Here is a 15,316-nt window from a genome sequence, read left to right as displayed (position 1 = left end):
GTGTTTCTTTTGTTTCTTTTTTTTTTTTTTTGCATCGTGTAGCTGATCAAAAAATACATTCAAATATGCATAATAACATGACTTTGAAATGATCTTATTCTTCGAAAAGAAAAGTTTTTCGTAGAACTGATGATGTCTATCGAGATCGCAGACTTTGACCAAGATTCTTCGTAACAGTGTATGAAATAATTGAAAAATCTTTACAGTCGGTTATTGAACGTTTCAGGAAATGTATTTTAATATTACGTCGATGACGACAATGACAAGGACCGACGATGATATATATATACATATATATATATATATATATATTATCATACCAATTTCAACTCGCTTATAATACGTAACTACATATGTTATCTTACATATATACATACGTCCGAACGAAATAAGCGCTTGGTATACTACCGAGCACAACTGACGCGAGAGATAACGTGGGAAGCGTCCTTCGTGTATAACGGCCTTCCTGAATTGCGTGAGAGAAGAGAATTAAGCCCTCGTTATATGTGAACTCGTTCTTAAGTATGTATATATGTATGTATGTAAGTGTACATGTATATATATATATATATATATATATATATATATATACATACGTATTTATGTATTAAAATGTAGCAAATAATCGATTATTATATAGACAGACTTTCGTTCACTTTTTTGTAACTTTTATTTTTCTTACTTTTTGACTTATTCCTTTCATTCAATTCTAATACTCGTATAAAAATAATCTACGATATTTGACAATCATCGAAACATCATTGACAATATATAACAGATAACATATATATATATAACTATTTGTATAATTAATTGCAGGCGAGGAAATGTTGCAAATAATAATCGATTGTTATATATCATATTTTTGTCTGCTTAAAAAAATTTGTTTTCCATTTAATTTTTTTTTTTTTTCATTTATTTTTTTTTTGTCTATTCAATTATTCTAATATAATCGTGTAAGAAATAATTTACGATCTTTCACCATCATTGAAACATTATTCATTAATATGTACCATAATAGATACATAATATTTATATAAATTGATTGCAAGTATGGATAAAAATTCGAGAAGGTTTTTTGGTCTGGTATAGTTGGATTTCAAGTGATTTTTTTATTTTTCTTTCTCTCTCTCTCTCTCTCTCTCTCTCTTTCTTTCTCTCTTTCTCTCTCTCTTTCTCGTTGTTTTCAGAATCGCGTATCCATTGAAAGCTTAAACGAGCCCCTGCGGTCGTCGTTCCGAGCTCCCGGCACTCTGAGAAAGGAAAGCGAACGAATGAACGAACGAACGAACGAACGAACGAGTGAGAGAGCTAGTTGATCTTCTCTCTTTGTCAGGAGAGACCTATTGTCTCTCCCAGGATGGATGGGAATCGCGGCACCTCCGGCACGGATGGTGGATATAGTCTCGGAGATTATTTCTTCGAGTAGGTAGAAGTAGAGGGTAAACCTGTGCTCAGAAATAAGCTGTTAAAAAAATGTTCATTTGAGTTACCAATGGAGATAGATTTTCTATTTTTTTTCTTTTTCATATTTTTCTCTCTTTGATTTTTCTCTTTCTTCTTCTACATCTTAATAATTTATCTGTACTCGGTTAAGGAACAAATTGAAAGTGTTTGTCTATTTGCCAATGAAGATACATTTTTTATTTCTATTAATAACTTTCTTTTTGCTTCCTCTTCTTTTTCATCGTCGACTTCTTCTTCTTTTTCTTCTTCTTCTTCTTATTATTATTTTTTCAAAGCTTACTAATTCATATTTATTTCATCGAGCATGTGTGCAAAAAAAAAAAGAAAAAGAAAAGGTGGAAAAGATTTTCTTAGATTTTCTTTTTTTTTCTTTTTTTTTTCTTTTTTTTTTTATTTAGTGTACCTAACTGTACACCTATCTTCTTCCGTATACGTTAAAAGATTTAATGATAAATCACTTCCCTCGTAAGATGACGCACAATTGTGTCTTATAATGATGATTAATGTTATAGACCAAAGTAATGTTAGGGAAGAATTGATATATAAGAGGGTACTATGTATATCTGTTGATAAAAATTATGTCTCTTTACTTTGATCATTTCACAGATCCTAATACTAATGGATATTTCTAATGTCTGTCAGTAAGTGTGGATTTTTTTATTGTTTTTGATATGTAAAATATTTTTCTTTTTCTTTTTTTTTTTTTTTACGTAAGAGAACTAAATGATTTTATTTAAATGTTGAGAAGATAGATTAATAACAATACCGATTGAGATCCGTTTTATCTCGAATGAGATACAAGATACGAGATAAGAGATGCTAATTGTATGTATGTCCTCTCTCTCTCTCTCTCTCTCTCTCTCTCTTTTTCTTTCAAAGATATCTTCTTTTCAGGGAGAGTCTTGCTTCCGTTTGAATTCTTGACAAGGTAACGACCAAGAAACGGCATATCTACTATATAAGTACATGCGATTCGACGTGTCGTTTGTAAGTACGTAGACTCACGTGTACATTGACACGCGTACACGCACGCACACATACACACACACACAAACAAATGCACGCACACGCACACATACGTCAAACTTTGGAACGCCAAAGCAAGCAGAACTTCCGTTGCTCGAGGCGTAGTCGAAGTTGTCGACACCGTCAAAAGGTATAGGAATTTAATTCGGTGGCAATAAAGGAAGTTGAAACGTTGGAATGCAAAGTATTAAGTAAATCGAGAGTTATTACATTTATCATTCCCTTCTCTTTCGATCTACGAAAGATATGTTTTCATTTAAAAGCATGTGTGATATTAAAAAGAAAAAAAAAAAAGAAAAAGAGAAAAAAGGATGGAAAAAAGTTCTTTAATTTAAAAAAACAATTCTTAGGAAACAAATTTAAAAAATAGATATATATATATAAATAAATAATGAAATAATATTGAAGAACATTTTTTATGTTAAGAAATAAAAATATAAAATTACAGCGCTTAGAATCATTCTCTCTTTGGAAGGGATAAAAGCAACCAACAACAGCCAGACCGGCATATATCTCATATGCATATGCATCGAACACCAATATCTATCTATACGTATGTATGTATGTATGTATGTACGGTATTATCATTTAAATCTACACACAGATATAAACATATACGTAAACACATCGTACTAATACAAATTCTCTAACTACATTCGTGTACATTATTATCATTTAAACGTAGCGTTCACTTAGACGAGACACTCGTATGGATTCTCGACTAATTACATGGACGATAAACTAGTATCTTTGCGTATATATATATATATATATATATATATATATATATGCGTATGTGTGTGTATGTCTCTGTGTGTATGTAAGAGTAGCGTGGAAATGCACGGGTACGATTCTATTCCCGTAGATTCTGAACTATGCGTTGTGCATAGAGGCAACGTTTCCTGTGTGCTCTCCTTGCCTTTACAACTCCCTTATACGTTTTACGTTACAGCATGAACGCGTGCTTCTATGTAACAAGAGACATCCATGTATATATATATATATATATATATATGTATGTATGTATGTGTCTAAGTACCAATATAGAAGGATGGAGATCTTTGTGTTTGTGTGGTATGGTGGGTGTTCAGAACCGTACGATGCGAACTTGTTGTTTATTCCTCGTATCGACATGGCACCTACACGAGAACTCGATGTCACTCTCGATGCACACTTGGAACGACACAACGTGCATTGGTCACTGCACTTCCGTCCTCGAGAAACATGCTCGCTCGCTCTGTTCACGTGAGTTCATGCGATACAGTTTTTTCTTTTCCTTCTTCTTCTTTCTTTTTTTTTTTTTTTTTTTTTTTCTTTTACCTCCATATATGCATCCAAGTACCTATGTGATTATTTATGATGTCAAATGTCGTTTTATAACGAGAACATCTTTTAGTAATTAATTATGATGTCATTTTTATTTATTTTTTTAAGTTTGAGTCTGAATATGTTCTAGGAAAAGATACAAAAAGGATAGAAGAAGGGAATTCCTTTATATTGTAGATCATTGCGGTCAGCGATCTCACAGATCGAGGCCATTATAGAATACAATAATAATGTTGTAGATCATGCGATTATTATATGTATATATATATATATATATATATCCATTGATCGAATGAGTTTTGTTTTTTCATTTCTTTCTTTCTTTTTCATTTTTTTTCTTTTTTTTTTTTTTCTTTTTTACGAGTTGACAGTTCGTAATTATTTTTATCCATGGTGGAAGTGGAAGATCGAGAAACGTTCTTGGATAAAGAAGAATTTGTTGATATTATATAGATCATTGTGGTGATCAGTGATCTCATAGCGAGATCGAGGGCATTATTTAACTACAATATTATAGAGATCATGCGATTAGGTAAATATATGATTCATATATATTAATAATTTCATGATTGTCGAATCATTTTACCTTATTTGAAGAATTCATTGAAAACTTCATCGATTAGAAAATAATACAAATGGCGCATGCTCGATTTATCGAGATCTAGCTAATACCAATTGAATAACACGCGCGTTGGAACGATCACGCACGATCACGCGCAGGTGTTCCAGCAAAAGGTGGGTGCTACTTCATATTACGTATGTATGTAGGTGGAGATCGAACCTTTTTTTCTCACCTTTCGAAAATATAAACTTTTCGATGTCTCACGTTCTTAACCACTCGTTCAACGTGCGCGCCTACGTAAGTTACGTTCCTTTCGTGCGTAGGTAGATTAGATGGTAAAGAAATCGTATGTAATTCTATATTTGTAGTACGAGTTGTGTGTACAACTGGTGCTATTCGATCATAATATTTATCATAGTTCGATCACTATATTATGTTAAATTTGCTTTCGTAAACATTTATATTGCTTTTATGAGAAAAATTTTTCTACGTGTCTTTTTACTAAAAAAAAAAAAAAAAAAAAAAAAAGAAACAAAAATCATCTTTAATAATTGTTTGAAATAAATGAGAATAAACGCAACATGAACGTTCGACAAACTTTCAAAATTTTTCATTTAATTCGTTAGATCAATTCGATGATTAATTAATATTCATATAATTTGGTTTCGATAAGTTTATATTCTCTGAAAGTCATTCGAAAGTTGGCGCGTTTAATTCAACGTATCACGTGACTAGTACGATCTTCCATGGCCATCCAATAGATGTCACTGTCGACTTTCGCGACAGTGGCATCCTCGTGTGACCATTTATCGAACTAATCAATGATTCGACCAATGAAAACACTACTCTTTCTGTACGTGTACGTACACGTACGCATTGAGTACTAATATACATGTAATTTCCGCAGGTGGTGATTTTCGGACGATAGAGAGAGAGAGAGAGAGAGAGAGAGAGAAAGATAGAGAAAGAAAGAAAGAAAAAAAGAAAAAAGCGAAGATTCAGGGACCTAACAACGTTACGGGAATCGACCTGACGATTTCGTGTGACAGAGAAAGAAAACAATATAGAAAGAAAGAGAGAGCGAACGAGAGAGAGAGAGAGAGACGAAGGAACGACGCGCGTGTGCTCGAGGCGCCTTCATCGCGGGGCGTATCCCAAGATCGCGAGGTAAAAAGCGTCATTTCTGAGTGCGTCATTGCGTGTCCTTCCTCCTACTCTCTTATTCGTAGACTTTGGTATATCCTGGTTTGGTGCAATTTACAAATATAACTCATATGCGTCGCCAGAGAAGGAGAGCAAAAGTGAAAGAGAGAGAGAGAGAGAGAGAGACAAAGTGTGATACAGAGTGAGAAGAAAGGAGTAAGTTGCGTGTGTGTGTGTATGTGTACATGTGCGTATGTGAAAAAGAGAGAGAGAGAGAGAGAGAGAGAGAGAGAGAGAGCGACACAGAGCATCGAACTCGATTTGACAATCGGATGGACGAAGAAGAAGATCGGCTTTGTGTTTCATCGCGATGAGACGTTAGTTAAATTTTTCCTTTGTCAAGATAAGATTTTGAATTTCTTCATTAAACCTTTTTTTATTTTTTAAGTTTCGTTTCTCTTTCTTCCTTCGAAAGTGATAAGAATTTTTTCTCGTGTTATCAATCGTCGATTCGTTATCGTGATTTATTCATTGCCAATGTGTAACTCAGCCGACGCTTCGTACGTGCAAAAGTTAGGTTATCTGCAGTTAGGAGATGATAGCTCGGACGTTGTTGGTACCCCCGGTACCGCTAGGCTTTCGGGTTCAAAACCCGAGGCCCAAGTGCCTGTTACGAGAAACGTCACTGCCAGGAATGATATTAGGATACCTGGTAGACCCGTAGGTGCTATCGAAAGCTTCATCGAGGGTAACTCTTCTGACAATTCTAGACAAACTATTTCTGCTGATTATAAGCTTTACGAACGTGAGAATATTATAGCTGCTTCGAGGTTTGCTACTCCAAAGCCTGTTGAACAAATTAGTGCTCAACAACAACAGCAACAGCAGCAGCAGCAACAGCAACAGCAACAGCAGCAGCAGCAGCAACAGCAACAGCAACATCAGCAAAGTCAAGGACGTGTTAACAATCAACAGGCACCTGTATATGAAAATATAGACTATTATCCGCAGCAGAGTCAACCACTGCCTCCTTATTATCATCCAGTTGAATCTAGGAAAAGTCCTAGGGATAGTCCTAGAGGTTCCCTTGCTGGAGAATCTTATGAAGCTAATTTTAGAAAGGCACAACCTCAAGTTCCCACTGGAAGTCGTTATCAAACTGCTTCGCCTGCTAAGGAACTGCCGCCTTACGAAGCTCCTCCTGTTTATGAGAATATTCAGGAAGTTCATTATACGGATAATGCTCAAAATAAGCCTGGGCCTCAAGTTCCATCTAATTATTATCATCCTGCTAATATCAACGGAGGAGATTATGTCATTATGACTGGAAAAGTTGGACAAGGACAAGCACAACGTGGCATACCTCAAAGTTTGTCTTATACGCAACAAAGAGGAATGAATTCTAGGGGTCAGAGTTATGATGGATCATGTTTACAACGTGCAACTGTTGATTGTCCTTCCAGATATCTACAAGGATCATCTTCCAATGCTGATCATCAGTCTGGTAGAAGCGCTTATGTACCACCATCTGAACTACATACTCCAACTAGAAACTTTAGCTATGATCAACAACAGCAACAGCAACAACAACAACAGCAGCAGCAGCAGCAGCAACAACAGCAGCAGCAGCAACAACAACAACAACAACAACAACAGCAACCTTCTAGATCAGGACTACCTTATCACAGTGAATCACCTCCAATACGTTTGCCACCAGAACCTCATCATTATCGCAGTTCTCTTGATAATACTGTAGCTGGACAGCAGGCATATCGTACGTCCCACCAAAATGACATGCAGCAAACGCAATTTCGTCAAGATTCACAAGTATACAAACAATTTGTGGAGCCATCTACTAGAAGTATGAATCCAAATTATTCTACAGAAACTCAAGCTAGAAATTCTCCTGTATATGGTAGTCGTTCAGAGCAACCATCTTGCAGAAATTCTCCATGTTATTCTCCCAATCGTACAATGCCACCCAATGATAGGAACTATCATCAAGAAAATAGGTCAGATTTTTCTGCTAGGAATTCACCAATTTATTCTTCCAATCGTTCTGCAGAGCAATTACGTTTGGGTTCTCTCCAAAATGAGAGGAACTTTGCGCAAGATGCATCCGAATCGTCTGGTCCAAGGAGTTCACCTTTATATTCACCAAGCCGTACTGATCCTGGTAGAGTTATTACACCAAATAGTAATAGTATCCGTAATTCTCCAAAAGCAAGTCCAACTCACAGTCAAATTCCAAGTGATATTGGCTTACAAAATGTAACAAATTCTCCTAGACACATTTCACCTCCTTCTTCCACCAATGCAGTGGGAAGTCCTGTACATGTGCAAGTGCAAACACCAGTGACCAGTACTGTGACTTTAACCAATGATTCTGATTCAACTGTTAATGTACCTAGAATTACAAGCCTACCACCGGGTGTTACCAGTGGCATTGCTGGTCCTGTATTTCTGAATGCTGGTGTACCTGTATTACAAAGATCCTCAGAACCAGAACCTGAAGAAAGAAAATTGGTTAGTCCACCTATAAAGCCTACTCCTGGCAAAGGATTGTTGCCATACAACGTCATTCCACCTAGACCATCGGTAAAAAAATGTTTTGCAACTTTTCATAAATATATTTGAAAAAGAAATGAGGAGAAAGAAAGAAAAAAAAAAAAATAGAAAAGAAAGGCACAACTTCTGTCTCTCTGAATTCGGGTTAGCATAAAATTTAATTAGCAAGATAAATTTAATTTGAATATTTGAGCTATGTAGGTCAAAGATACAAATTCTTGTCCCACTTTACTTTATATCTCGATATACGTTCGATTTCTTTGGCATATTGCCAAAATTTTCTCCTAATCCGAATAATATATACGCACATATTATAATATATAAAAATTCTAAACGGTTGAAAAAAAAAGAAAAAAAAAAAAAAAGAGAAAAGATATTTAGTATATATCACAAAACAAACAACAAGGGAATATTTGATTCTCGATGCATCGCGTCATTTCAAAGAATTCTTTCTTCGAAACTCGCGATGAATCAGAGGTCAAATAATACCTCTTATTAATGCGTACGTTCTTTTAGCACCAAAGTGCAAAGTTAAACAAAAATTTATGAGAATTTTATTATAAACGAATATCAATTTTATACAGGGTCCAACGGAAGCGGAAAGGAAGATAGAAGAATTGACGAGACAACTCGAGGAGGAGATGGAGAAGCAAGAGGAGGAAGGAGAATATTTTGGTAATTTAAACAAAACAAAACAGAAAAAAAAGAAAAGAAAAGAAAAGGAAACGGAGAAAAAGAAGAAGATGAGAAAAAAAAAATATTCCAGAACTCTCGTTCTTTCTTTCTTTCTTTCTTTCTATCGCTAGAAAAAAAATAAAACTTGTACGTGTTATCAGCGTATAAGCATGTTGGTTATCAACCGGTGACGCAAAATCAAGCCCATTTTCTCGTTATCAATGCTCGCTGTTAGCTATTATGCAAAGTCAATCGTTTAGGAATGCCAACGAGGACGACTCTCTATCTATTACTCCCTCGCCAATTTATATATATATATATATATATATATATCTTGCAGGTTATACTCATTCGAATTTCTTTTTTTAGAAAGATTCATCGAAAAAATAATTCACACACGAATAAGAAAAGACGACTCCATTGAGCCCCCACTTTCTTTTCTTATATTTTCGTAGAAAGAAGAACGGGGGAGTAAAGAGAGGAGGAAGGCGATGCTGGCAAAAGCAAGTAGTAGGCAGCAGGCAAGCAGGCAGTGGAACAGGGTAGGAGGGAGGGAGGGAGGGAGTTAGGGGGCGGGGACGGGCCGGGAGGTAAGAGGGTTATCGAACGTGCCGATTCCCACGCTGCCAGCACCCGTGTGGACCGGTTCCTGAAAATCGAGCTGCGTTCCAACATGCCCGCGATACTTTTTAACACGACGTTTCGTTGACATTCTCTCGAAAGCCATGGGTTTCCACCTACGTGAAAAAGGCTTTTACGATTGCCAAGCCTAAGAAAAGATATGCATTTTACACACACACACACACACACACACACACATATAGATTTGCACGTAATATATGAAATGTGTGTATGCAATGTATGAATGTAATGTACGTGTATATTGTATGATCGTTCAGCATGTTCATTGCTGTTCACTCATTGAATGACGAGAGAGAGAGAGAGAGAGAGAGAGAGAGAGAGAGGATGACAACGACGACATGGACGATGTAAAGAAGAAGACAGGTCGAAGAGAAGAAACACGCCCGATCGTTTTGTCATCATGTCTGTCCTCCTACCCAACATTATTAACTCGGTTCGCTTTTGTGCCGCGTTTGAGTTCTATTATTCGTGCAACGTGCTGTATCGCATCGGCGGCCGCCAGGTCGTTCGGTGCGGTAACTAATCTTGTTATAGATAGACCAGTCCGACTCGTTGGTAGATTCTAGTTGTGCTAGGTCTTACTCAGTTAGCTCTAGCTAGTTAACTAACTAACTAGCTAGCTAGCTATCTATCTAGCGATACGAAGTCGTGGAATTGAAAATTTGACGTATTGAAGAGAGAGAGAGAGAGAGAGAGAGAGAGAGAGAGAGAGAGAGAGAGTTTTCTTTTGTTAAGGAATGTCAGGAACAGTTTTACCCATCGACAGTTGTAAGTTTGTCTTTCAACGCGATCTTGACAGTGAACAAGATGCTGGACCTTATACGCATTGTGATCGTGCTCAGCTCGAATGTGTATTTTTAAACTTTACTTTCTTCGTTGCTATTACTACTACTACTACTACTACTACTACTATTATTATTATTATTACTATTACTACTATTACTGTGTTGCTCCTCCTACTGCCGTTTATACCGTTTAATCAAAAATCTCGATCGTTTTTTTTTCAACGTGGTATTTCAATTTGTATTTTCGACGATAATATTCTCTCGTTATAAATATTCCTTTCCGAGCTTGGATTATATATCTTGAACTTAAGAGATGAACTTTCAATTCTTTTTTTTTTTTTTTTTTTCATATAATTTTTTTTTTCCTTTTTTCTTTTTTCTTAAGAGATTAACCTTATCTCATCTATGGGGTCAAAAGTACTTGGTATTATTATTATTATTATTATTATATGTATACATGTGTACGTATGTATATTTGCTTTACTCGTAGATAAGACACGACTAAAACGTCATTTGAAATGTTTCCATAGGTATTTGTCACACGTGCGGTGAAAAGGTGACCGGTGCTGGACAGGCCTGTCAGGCTATGGGTAATCTTTATCATACGAATTGTTTTATATGTTGTTCCTGCGGAAGGGCTTTACGCGGCAAAGCATTTTATAACGTTCATGGAAGGGTTTATTGCGAGGAAGATTATTTGGTAAGAGAATAATGATCTAACGTCTAGCGAATGTAAATTTTCTTCCATGATATAATCTTGTTAATAATACTGATCGTGTTATAATCATTATCTCTTTGCAGTATTCCGGTTTCCAACAGACAGCCGAGAAATGTGCTATTTGCGGTCATCTCATTATGGAAATGGTATATATCGATTATATATATACCATTCGATGTTTGTTACGATCAATCGAGATTTATTATATAATATATTAAATGATCTCTATATCATTAAATTTTCTTTTCATTATAGATCTTACAAGCTATGGGAAAATCCTATCACCCAGGATGCTTCAGATGTTGCGTATGCAACGAGTGTCTCGATGGTGTTCCTTTTACGGTAGACGTAGATAATAAGATCTATTGTGTTAACGATTATCATAGAATGTTTGCACCTAAATGTGCATCTTGCGGTAAAGGGATTACTCCGGTCGAGGTAAAATATATATATATATATATTTTTTTTTTTCTTTTTTTAGAATGATCGATATATTTTTTGAGATCCTCTATTATGATAAAAAAATTATTTTCTTTCTTTTTTCGTTTTCTTCTTTTTTAGGGTACCGAAGAAACAGTTAGAGTTGTTTCCATGGACAAAGACTTTCACGTGGATTGCTATGTTTGCGAGGATTGCGGCATGCAGTTAACAGACGAACCCGATAAAAGGTGCTACCCACTCGATGGTAGGCTCATGTGTCGCGCCTGTCACATCCAACGCATATCTCATACACAACCAAGAGCACCACAGCCAGTATCTGCTAGCTATCAATTTATGGGATAAAAAAAAAAAGAAAAAGAAAAAAGTTATATATATATATATATTTATATATATATATATATAAATTTGTATGCGTGCGCGCTTCGCTTCTATTAGAAATGTTTCATTTCATTATAGATTTGCGCACATAAAAGCCATCCTATATAATGATTAACTGTGCGAACTTGTGCTTCGATCACATCAGCCTGATGAAACTTTTGTCGAATTGTCTAAAAAAAGAAAAAAAAAAAAAAAAAGAAAAAAATAACAAGAAAAGAATAAAAAAAAAAGTAAGACTGCTCCATATAAATATATACACTGCCTCTTGGGATCAAATAATATATATATATATATATATATTTTTTTTTTTCTTCCTTTTTTGAAACAATTTTTTGTCATGATACAATCGAAGTGCTAATTTCAATTAAAGAACAATCGATTTCGAGACATGCCTATTAGCGAAATATGATGTAGTATGTGTATTTAATATATGATTTTTTTTTTTTTTTTTTTTTTTTTTTTTTTTTTTTTTTTTTTAAATATTGTTTCTTTCCTACGGTACTCTTCGAACACAGTGGTCTCATTAGGATGAGCAAGTTGCGCAGGCAACTGTGATATAATAGCATAATATCGATTTGTTAAATGGCGAACATTTTATTCCTTTTACTTCGTGTATATAAGTACACATGTCTCATTGTTAATAATTATTATAGTTATTATTATTATTATTATTAATATTATTAGTAGTGGTAGTGTAATGCGTATTGTTAGGGAAAATTTTATCTATGGAAAAACAAAACTCGGTTCAACGTCCCAGGTGAAATGGCAATTCCTTCGTATTAATTATAATATTTATATGGAATATTAATTAGACGTAGGAGCCGTTAAATCCTTTAATATATTAATTAATATTTATCAAGGATTTGTGCGCTCTTTCAGTCGATGCTGATACAATATAAAACGAATAATATGACAATATTGAAATATAATCGTGAATATTCTTGTTCTCTTAAAATGTTAGATTTGTCTTTGTCAATTGCAATCAAACAAGTGGAATGAATTTAATAGATCATTTATTATGTATATATATATATATATATACACATATATACATACATACATACATATATATATGTGTATACACATATACACACACACGATGTAGTTCGTGGTTTATTATATTAGAATTTAAGCGCACAATTTTTAAGCTGCCAAAAAAGAAAGCAAAAAAGAAAAATAAACGATTGATCTTTGTCAAGATTTGCTAATATTATCGGTTTACATATTTACAATAGTTTAATTAAGTAATGAGTACTGTAGATAAAAGTACAATTTCTCTTATTTAAATATACATATGTACGAGATGGTATGTATGATGTGACGACCGTGTTCAATAAAGGCGAACCTGACAGAAATAATAGATACGTGCCCGACATGTCTTTATCCGAGATTTTATTATAACATTATTAATGATACACATCTACAAGAAATAATATACATTAATAATATTTCACGTATAGAGATTTTAAAACATAAAAAATTTCTAATATGTGTATCGAAGTACACGTTTATAATAAATAACATTATGTTTTTGGTGGTTCTGTTTGTCTTTCAGTTTTAAATTCGGGTTTGTGCTTTGCCGTACATTTTCCCGACTGTTCTACCTACAACACAATAATTAAAACTTTTGAAATCATTTCGAGATCATTTTCTTTTCTTTTTTTTTTTTTTTATAATATATATATATATATATATATATTTGATATGAAAAATATTCTAAGTACTATTGCATATTTAAAATGATGGAGATTTTTAATTAGATTTCTAAGCACTAAAATTTTTTTTCAACCTACGTAGAGTTTCGTCCGCAGACTGCAACAAGTATGTATGCGTGTGAAAAGAGAAAGACAACACAATGTTTCATGTAGGAATATATAATTACAATCATTGATCATTTTTGAAGATAAAATTTATTTCTCTAATTATCGTTTGGAGGAACGATATTCTTTTAATTTGTTACTTACATTTGTAGCTGCTTTTTTGAAAGATGATACTTTGAGATATCCTAATCTATTAAGATATCTAATAGACATAGTTGTTCCTCCTAAAAAAAAAAAGAAAGAAAATTGGATCGAGTTAACAAGTACTTGCAATAATATATACATTTGGATTTATATATCAATATATTGATTTAATTAATATTACCTATGGTCACTGCATATCTAGCAGGAGTAAATATTTTATAAAGGGCATATACTATAGCCCAATTGCCAGCGCCAGAGCTGCGTAACATGGTTAAATATTTTTCACTTAAATTTAAATGTTCCATCATAGTCACTATATCTACGCCACTGTAATAAATGATTATTTGACATATATATTTAAAACAAAATATTATCTTTTAATTTGTATAAATATAAATTAAATCATTATGTACTTTTTAACTGCCATATAAAATATTGCCACCCAGCCCATGGAAGTCGCTATGTGTACAGGCACTAATATATACCAATAGTCCTTGGTTAATTGTTTCATTCTTTGAAATATAGATAATTTTTTATCGGGTAATGGTATATTATCTTCTTTAGGCTGATTTTGAGGATTATTTGAATATGCCAGCATAATGTCATGTTTGTTAACTTTAAACGTTCTCTGGCATACAAAGTTATTATGTGAAAATAAAAAGTAATTACGTAAGGCAGTCCTGTAACGAGCATTGTTTTCTGAAAGTGAAAGATGCTTGATACCATATAAAGAAATTGTTATAAAAATATGTTAAATATTTATTTTATTTTAACCTACCATTGTTGTTACCGTGTATCCCAAATTTTGGATTGGTACAGCATAAACAACGTGCAGACAAAACGCCATTGTTAATTAAAAAGGATGAATTGGATCCTAAAATCGAAGTTAATCGTAAACTACGATTAATTATAGCTTCCATTTTCAAAATCGACCGGTTTAATTTCTAACCAAACAGAGATAATGAGGTTTATACGGTCTCTCTTTCTTAACACATAAGAATTTTGAAAACAATTTTTAGCACATGTTGCGAAATATACAGCAATGGTGTATCGTGCTTATTTATTTTAATTTGATTCTCGAGGTTTTATATATATATATATATGTGTGTTTTAAATATATAAATATATGTATATATTTTATATTTAAATAAGTTAAAATCTTACATCGGAAATATCACATTCTCACAATATTATATACATACATTTTCTCTCTTATCGATCTTATACCTAATAGGATAACACGAATCGACTGTGCTTCCAGCTAGTGGAGGAAATGCGAATTTCAAATTTTAAAAACACTTCCCGCCAATTTGCCTTAATACTATAGAATGCTAAAACGCACACGTACACTCATATCTATTATAATATCTTATATATGTGTAATTAATTTATTTAAATAATTTATATTTTATTTAAATTAATTAGAAATATCGAGTAGAATATAGTTAATCGATAAATTATACTTCATACGTATTTCTTTTTATTATTTTATTAGATTTATATTTACGTTAGATGTATAATTAATTAACACAAGATGTAAATTCTTTTAATGACTATATAACTTTTTATTTATTTTATTTTCTTTTTTTTTTTTTTTTTTTTTTTTTTATTGTTATATACA

The 15,316-nt window shown here is 33.4% G+C and overlaps 2 protein-coding genes and 1 long non-coding RNA gene across 7 annotated transcripts in view; 2 read left to right on the top strand and 1 right to left on the bottom strand.

Annotated features, from left to right (window-relative positions):
- Nucleotides 1-1,740, top strand: part of LOC124428502 — a 36,878-nt gene extending 35,138 nt beyond the window's left edge. Inside the window, exon 5 of the long non-coding RNA XR_006943192.1 lies at nt 1,191-1,740. This is a non-coding gene — a long non-coding RNA (uncharacterized LOC124428502). The remainder of the gene's footprint in view (nt 1-1,190) is intronic.
- Nucleotides 1,741-2,361: 621 nt separating this feature from the next.
- On the top strand, nt 2,362-13,091 carry LOC124428493 (LIM domain-containing protein jub-like). Of its 3 annotated transcripts, none has more exons than XM_046972605.1 (7): nt 2,362-4,554; nt 5,289-8,122; nt 8,677-8,767; nt 10,725-10,894; nt 10,996-11,058; nt 11,168-11,350; nt 11,474-13,091. In XM_046972605.1, the coding sequence occupies exons 2-7, from the start codon at nt 6,062-6,064 to the stop codon at nt 11,693-11,695; spliced, it is 2,790 nt and encodes a 929-aa protein (XP_046828561.1). In that variant the 5' UTR covers nt 2,362-4,554; nt 5,289-6,061; the 3' UTR covers nt 11,696-13,091. The 3 variants fall into 3 exon arrangements, with proteins under 3 accessions (XP_046828561.1, XP_046828562.1, XP_046828560.1); XM_046972606.1 differs by lacking the exon at nt 2,362-4,554 and having other exon boundaries at nt 4,954-6,272; nt 6,345-8,122; XM_046972604.1 differs by lacking the exon at nt 2,362-4,554 and having other exon boundaries at nt 4,955-8,122.
- Nucleotides 12,753-14,927, bottom strand: LOC124428498 (protein FAM210A). Of its 3 annotated transcripts, XM_046972618.1 has the most exons (6): nt 14,474-14,926; nt 14,109-14,394; nt 13,877-14,022; nt 13,696-13,775; nt 13,525-13,543; nt 12,753-13,335 (listed from the first exon to the last, which is right to left on the bottom strand). In XM_046972618.1, exons 1-6 carry the CDS (start codon nt 14,613-14,615, stop codon nt 13,289-13,291), a joined length of 720 nt encoding a protein of 239 aa, XP_046828574.1. In that variant the 5' UTR covers nt 14,616-14,926; the 3' UTR covers nt 12,753-13,288. The 3 variants fall into 3 exon arrangements, with proteins under 3 accessions (XP_046828574.1, XP_046828571.1, XP_046828575.1); XM_046972615.1 differs by lacking the exon at nt 13,525-13,543 and having other exon boundaries at nt 14,474-14,927; XM_046972619.1 differs by lacking the exon at nt 13,525-13,543 and having other exon boundaries at nt 14,109-14,375; nt 14,474-14,608.
- Nucleotides 14,928-15,316: the final 389 nt, after the last annotated feature.

Source organism: Vespa crabro, chromosome 12 (assembly GCF_910589235.1).
Source record: "Vespa crabro chromosome 12, iyVesCrab1.2, whole genome shotgun sequence".
NCBI classification, from domain to species: Eukaryota; Metazoa; Arthropoda; class Insecta; order Hymenoptera; family Vespidae; genus Vespa; species Vespa crabro.
Note: the sequence above shows the minus strand (reverse complement) of the source record. Positions and strands in the feature narration are given on the sequence as shown.